Source organism: Carlito syrichta, unplaced genomic scaffold, assembly GCF_000164805.1.
Source record: "Carlito syrichta isolate Samal-C Ts95f unplaced genomic scaffold, Tarsius_syrichta-2.0.1 Scaffold301784, whole genome shotgun sequence".
NCBI classification, from domain to species: domain Eukaryota; kingdom Metazoa; phylum Chordata; class Mammalia; order Primates; family Tarsiidae; genus Carlito; species Carlito syrichta.
Genome location: NW_007245880.1, coordinates 289,173 through 296,294, shown reverse-complemented (window position 1 = coordinate 296,294; position 7,122 = coordinate 289,173). Strand labels below are relative to the sequence as shown.

General features: G+C 40.6%; 1 protein-coding gene across 1 annotated transcript in view; it reads left to right on the top strand.

Moving 5' to 3' along the window:
* The first annotated feature begins 6,872 nt into the window (after positions 1 to 6,872).
* Positions 6,873 to 7,122, top strand: part of CAAP1 (caspase activity and apoptosis inhibitor 1) — a 63,647-nt gene continuing 63,397 nt past the window's right edge. The window contains exon 1 of the mRNA XM_008055224.2: positions 6,873 to 7,120. Coding sequence (XP_008053415.1) covers positions 7,032 to 7,120 — 89 coding nt within the window. The 5' untranslated portion in view covers positions 6,873 to 7,031. The remainder of the gene's footprint in view (positions 7,121 to 7,122) is intronic.

The following is a 7,122-nucleotide window of genomic DNA, read 5'->3' as shown; positions in this document are numbered from 1 at the left end:
GGCAAGTAGGCTCCTTAGCAGTTATCATTTTCTATCTTATGGTTATTTTGTGAGGAAGTGATAAAATGAATAAAGGACCATTTGCAGTATAACATTCTAGAGGTCTTGAGAGATAAATTCTGGGCTTGATATTAGAAAATGTTACTACCAATCTTAAAAAAAACCTCTAATTTATAATGCATTTTTCTGAAGAAATTATGTGTAGCATAATTGTAGTTATAGTTTTGAAGATGTTTTTCATTTAACATCATTTTTTTCATGAGTTTCCCTTCTATTCTTTAGTGAAAATGTTCATACATAAAGAAAAACTGAAAGAAACACAGTAAACATTCATGATCTTGCCAACTAGATTTTGTAATTAACATTTTGCCAGATTTGCTTTCTCTCTTCCTATAGTTTATATTTCCTTTTGAAATTATTTAAAAATAAGTTGCAGGTATTACATTTATCAACTAGATACTTTAATATGCATCTTATACTAGTAAGGGTGTTTTTAAGAACATTCTTTATAACCACAATATCATCACACTTAAGGAAATTGTAATTTCATGATATTGAATATGTAGTCCATATTTCAAATTTCCTCATTGCCCTAAGAATGCCTTTTGTAACTTTTGTTTAAAAGGATCTGCTCTAAATAATCGAATCAAGGTTTATATATTATATTTGGGTATGTGTTTCTTTGGTCTCAATGTAGAACAGTCCTTTATCTTTTAAAAATATCATTGACATTTTGAAGTGTCTAGGCCACTCCAGAATGTGAAGCACCTCACAGTTTGTGTTTGTAAAACATATTCCTAAAACCTTTCTGTATTCATTTTCTATTTCTGCTTAATAAATTACCCCCAAAACTCTGTGACTTAAAACAACACATTTATTATCTCAGATTTTCTGTGGGTCAGTAATCCTGGCACAGCTTAGCTGGGTCCTCTGCTGCTTTGTTTCATGTGAGGCTGCAATCAAAGTATCAGCCAGGGCTGGTGTCTCATCTAAGGGCTCGACTGGGGAAGGATCCATTTTCAAGCTCACATAGTTGGTTTCAATTCTTTCGGGAATGTTGGGCAGGACCTCTTTTCCTAGTTAGCTGTTGGCCAGAGACTGCCCTCAGTATTTTTTCTGTGTTGGCCTCCCCAACATTGCAACTTGCTTCATCAAAGCAAGGGAGAGAGTCTGCTAGCACAATCAAAGTTGGAATCTTTGTAATCTAATTAGTGAAGTGACATCTCAACATCAAGGTATTCTATTGGTTGGGAGCAAGTTATTCAAGGGGAGTGGATTACACAAGGCTGTGAATACTAGGGGGAGAAATTATGGGGCCATCTTTAAAGTCAGCCTGTGCCACCTGTTTCTTATAAACTGAGAGTTAAATTCAGAGGCTCAGGTAGATTGAGATCAAGCTATTTTGGCAAGAATACTTTTATAGGTGAAATGTACTACTTGTTATTTTGACTTGACTGCATCATATCTGAGGTTTTTGTTAAGGAATAAAATAGTCTTCAGAATAAGATGGATAATGAAAGCTTTAAAGAAGAGAAAGCTGATTATAGTCCTTTTGAAAAGTAGATAGTCTGTTATTAGCCCTAGGTCTAACATAAAGCGCTAGGTCTTAACATTTGACCTTGGGATTCCAGGACACATTGCAATATGTCAGAAAAATACAATGTTCAAATGACTATGATCATCAGATTTCAAAGTATATATAGCAGTGTTTACCACAATGGTTTGCAACTTGATTTAAATCAAACCAAGTAACAATCCAAAGAGGCTGGGCGTGGTGGTTCATGCTTGTAATCCCAGCACTTTGGGAGGTGGAGATGAGAGGATTACCAGAGCTCAGGGGTTTGAGATCAGCCTGAGCAACATGGCAAGATCTCATTTCTACAATAAATCAAAAAATTAGCCATGTGTGGTGTTGCGTGCCAGCTACTTGGAAGGCTGAGGCAGAAGAATCACCTGAGCCCAGCAGGTCGAGGCTGCCGTGTCCATGAGCAGCATACCACTGCATTCCAGCCTGGGTGACAGTGAGACTCTGACTCAAAAAAAAAAAAAGCAAACAACAGGCTTAAAGTTTTAGTTAAACTAGATAACATGCATCTAGCAATTACTGTATGCTGGTTATAGATGCATATTTTAGGTTTATCCTCATCCCTATGGTGTAGGTACTGTATCGGTGAAGAGACTAAAAGGTCAAATAAATCCATATGACAAGTCAATAGACATCAAACAATGGAGAAGAGAATATTATTTAATAAATGATGTTGGCAAAACTGGATATCAATGTAGAGAAAAATATCAATTTGTTGTAGCCTCTTTGCTTTATCCTAATAGCAAGTATGGTGGCTGCTAATGCCATGTAAGGTTGATACACATTAGAAGAGCGGGGTCTTAAGCCATCAGATCCCATTTCTTTCATCCCTGTGTCCTCAGAAGAACTAAGAAATGTCCACTTATTTCTATATTATTTAAAATTTTTAATAGTAAAAGCAACCATATTACAGCATAAGAGCACTGGCTTTGGAGTTCAAAAGGCATGTATTTCAATAACATTTCCACCACTTACTAATGAATGAAAGCAAGTTTGCTTAACCTCAGCCCCAGTTTCATCATCTGTACAGTGGGACTTTATAAGACAGGAGAATGAAATAAGATATTCATGTAAATGCCTAGCAAAATGCCACATAGGTGCTTGGCAAATACTTCTTCCAAAGACAATATAAGATTATCATTTCCTTTCATAATAAGAGTGACCACTGTGTACAAAGAACATCCAACGGGGAGAAAAGTAATTAGTTTTTATTACTACTGGGGGAAAATGCCCATGGATGGTAATCCTGATGAATTTTTATAAAATTGTTTGGACTCTAAACACAAACACCCTTATGCTTCTCTTAAACTTCCTATAATGCCACAGAACCTCAGCATGTAAAGGGTTTCTGTTGGAATGGAAGAATCATATCCACTCACACTACAGCTCTTGCAGCAGCCCAAGATTTCTTGAAAGTCTTTTGTACATTGAATAGTGACAATATCAAACCAGTTTTGAAAACTTGTTATTGCTAACAAAGAAATACAGGGAAAGGAGTTCTGGAAAGTGTGCACATTAGTTAACTCTAGCCATAGTAATACTGTGCAACAACCAAAATAATAACCTTTAGCTCAGGGGTTACAAGCTTTGGGTTGGCTGGTGCTGGCTAAGTTCATTCATGTGTCTGCAGACTAGTGGAGGACTCTGCTTTAGGCCAGGCTTAGCTAGGTAGCTTAGTTGGGGTAGCTCTGTGCTATTTGTTTCTCATTTTTCTTCTGAGACCAATGGGCCACCCTGGGTATATCATTTTCATGGTGATGTTGGAAGCACAAGAGTCAATTATACTAACCACACAAAGCTTTTTTTTAGAGATTCTACTTGGTGGACACCCACTGACATCCACTTTGCCGAAGTAAGTCAGATGGCTGAGCCCAAGGGCAGGGAATTATGTCTGTCACCTGTAGCAGAAGGGCACTGCCAAATCACATGGCAAGGAGTGTGAATATAGAGAGAGGTGAAGAACTAGGGTCATTAATGTGATTTACCACAATGGTGATATAGAAAGAAGCTCTGTGTGGATCCTAACATTTTCAGTTTTGAATTTTAACAAACATTTGAGTCCCTTGCTTGTTCCAGGCTATGTATTAGGTGTTGAGACTACACAGATGCATAGTACATGGCCTCTGTTCAAGGGAACTAACAGTTTATTGGAGAAGATATTTAGCAAGTACCTGCAGAAAAGAGTTCTGGATGCTCTGTAGGAAAACAAGTGGGTTACCAAAAAAAAGTGGTTAGTTTTTAGCAGGATTGAGAATGAAAGTGATTTGGAAAAGTTTCACATAGGTGATATCTGAAATGAATCTTAGATACAGTAAGATAAGTAGAGGAAAGATATGAGGCTGAAGAGAAAAATGGTGTTCAGATCATGGAAGGTCTTACATATTGTATGCTGTATTAGTTAGGACTTTAGTTTGCAAGTTACAGAGACCAACTTGGAAAAAAAAGAATTATATTGGCTCACTGATGAAAAATGATAGCATCAGGACTTTCACTTGTTTCAGCAAGTGTCTTTGGTTTCATTTTCTTAGAATCTATCACAAGACAGAGAACATGACAACTAGCGGCTGTGAAAACCCAGAAGTTTCTTAATAATAATTTGCAACCAGAATTAGTAAACAACTAGCTATATTCAGGCTAACAAATACCATTTAAGGTTTCTATCAGTCTGCTCAGACTATCATAAGAAAATACCACAAAATACCACAAACCGGGTGGCTTAAACAACAAAAGTTTATTTTCTCCCAGTTCTGGAAGCTAAAAGTCCAAGATCAAGGTGGTTGGTTTCTTGTGAGGTTTTTCTTTCTAGCTTGTGGATGGTTGCCTTCTCACTGTGTCCTCACATGGCCTTTCCTTTTTTTCTCTGTGTTTATGTTGAGGAGAGAGAGCAATCTCTGGTTGTTTTTTTTTTAATGTGGTTTTGTTATGTTGTCTAGGCTGCATTGCAGTAGCTATTCACAGGTGCGATTCCACTACTGATCAGCACAGGAGTTTTGACCTACTCCATTTTTTACCTGGGCCAGTTCATCCCTCTTTAGACAACCTGGTGGTCCCCTGCTCCTCGGATGCTGAACTTACTGTGGACACGTGATCCACGTAGTGCACTACAGCCCAGAACTCCTGGGCTCAAGTTTATCCTCCCACCTCAGCCTCCTGAATAGCTGAGCCAGGCTTTTCTTTTTAGTGGCCCCCTTTAACCTTAATTACCTCCTTAATGGCCCTATCTCCAAATGCAGTCACATTAGGGTTAGGGCTTCAATATATGAATTTTGTGGGGACACAATTTGCTCAATAACAGAGTTATAAATGTTATCAATTTTATGTATCCTGTGAGCACAGAACTTATTCCTATAAGATATGATACTTAATGAGGCCAATATGGAACGCCTGGTGTTAACTGAAAAACCAGACTAAAATATTTCAAACAGGTTTATTTTTAGTCAATATGTGTGACCATGACTTGGAGAATACAGTCTCAAGAGGTCCTGAGAAAGTGTACCTACATCAGCTGGATTACAGTTAGGGTTGTATACATTTTAAGGAAGTAGCAGTCACAGGCAACGATATAATTCAACACATGGAAGGTATACAATATATGGCTCTGCCAAGAAAGACAGGATACCTTGAAGTGGGTGGGGGCTTACTTGTTATAGGTAGATCCCGAGATTTTTTAATTTGCAATTGGCTAAAGTATTAAAGCTTTGTCTAAAAAATTGGAGTCAGTGGACAGAAATGTAAGTTACAGAAGACTGTTAACCAATACACTGTGTCTGAGGGACCTGTAGGAGTGTGTGACTTAATCCTTGCCTGGCAGTCTTAGGTCTTATTTATAATTGGTGTCTTATTGTCACAAAGACTTTTTTTGTTTGTTTGTTTGTTTTGGTCTTATGATGTCTATTTTGACATTAAAGCTGGTCAGTTATGCCTAAACTTCAAAAATATAATGAGGTGTGTCTTTGGCCAAGAGGGGATTCAGTGAAGTGGTTTAGGATTTTAGTTTACACTGGGAACACAGTGGGCTAAGCCTCAGCATTTACTTTAGAAGGCAAAGCTAAGAGCGGGACCGGAGGGGTGGGGATGGGGGTGGGGGTGAGAAGAGACAGTTTCCCTAGAAATACCTCTGGTTATTAACCCTGGCCTGGTTTGTTTTACGTACAAACTAAGTAGTTGAGTCGGGCCGGGTGGCCTGTACCTGTAGTCCCGGCTACTCCGGAGGCTGAAGTGAAGAAAACTGGGTTGAACCCAGGAGTTCCAGGCTGCAGTGAGCTAAGATTTGCCTCTGCACTCCAGCCTGAATGAGAGGCAGATGGTCTCAAAACAAAACAAAGAAAGAAACAAACGGTTGGGCTCAGTGGTTCAGCCTGAAATCCCAGCACTTTGGCAGGCCGAGGAGAGTGGGTTGCTTGAGCCCGCGGGTTCGAGACAGGCCCAGGCAACTTGGTGAGACTTTGTCTCTACAATAGAAGATCAAAAATTAGCAGGGCATGGTAGTTCGCGCCTGTAGTTCCTGCTACTTGGAAAGCTGCGTCAGAAGGATTGCCGGAGCCCAGCAGGTCGACGCTGGGGTGGCGGTGAGCGTACCACGGCACTCCAGCCTGGGCGAAAGAGTGAGACTCCGACTCAAATTTTTTTAAAAGTGTTGAATGTAGGAAAGTAGTTAAGGAGGGAAAGCGTCTTTTAAAAATTGCTCCTTACCCCCAAGACAAGGCACAGGATTATTACCATCCAGCTAGCTTTGCCCCAGGCTCTACCTTTTGCCTTCGGTGGGTGATGAACCCTGCAGAGACCACCCTAGACAAAGGTGACACCTGTCATGTGTTCTTGATCCTTGATTTTAAAGCCTGCCTTCTGTTTAGATTACATCCGCCTACAAAATCTAACACATATAAAAGCTGTGACCCATAGTCAATTTTCAAAAACGAACTCAAGTCCTTGACTGTCCATCTTGGATTCTTAGCAGGAAATACATAACCTGCCCAGCTGATGATGAGATGCCACTACTTTTCCCTAAGTTCTCTTTATTGTCACAACGTTATGAGTATCATAAACAAAATTCAGAATCAAACGGATATGGAGAATCAGAAACCACACTAACCTTATTATGTATTTGTAAATTGACAAACACAAAAAAGCATATCGATAAGGCAAAGAGCGTTGCAAAGCTCCACCTTCCGTCCTCTACAGTGGTACAGGAACCAACAACAAAACCGAATGGAAAACACACCCATGGTTCTACAAAATCAAGTCGACCTCTGCGAGCAAAGAAGGCAGCGCGATTGGTCCCGGCACTGCCTACAGACACGTGTCGTCACTTTCTGCGCCGAGACCGGAAGTGACGCAACAGCTGCGACGCCGGCGCCCGCGCCTGCGCCCACTGCCCCGGCGGCGGGCTGCGGTTGCTCGCTCCGGAGACGGCGGGCTTTCCTCAGATGGTTGCAGCAGAGGGATCATGACGGGGAAGAAGTCCTCCCGCGAGAAGCGGCGCAAACGCAGCGGCCAGGAGGCCGCGGCGGCGCTGGCGGCTCCAGACCTCGTACCCG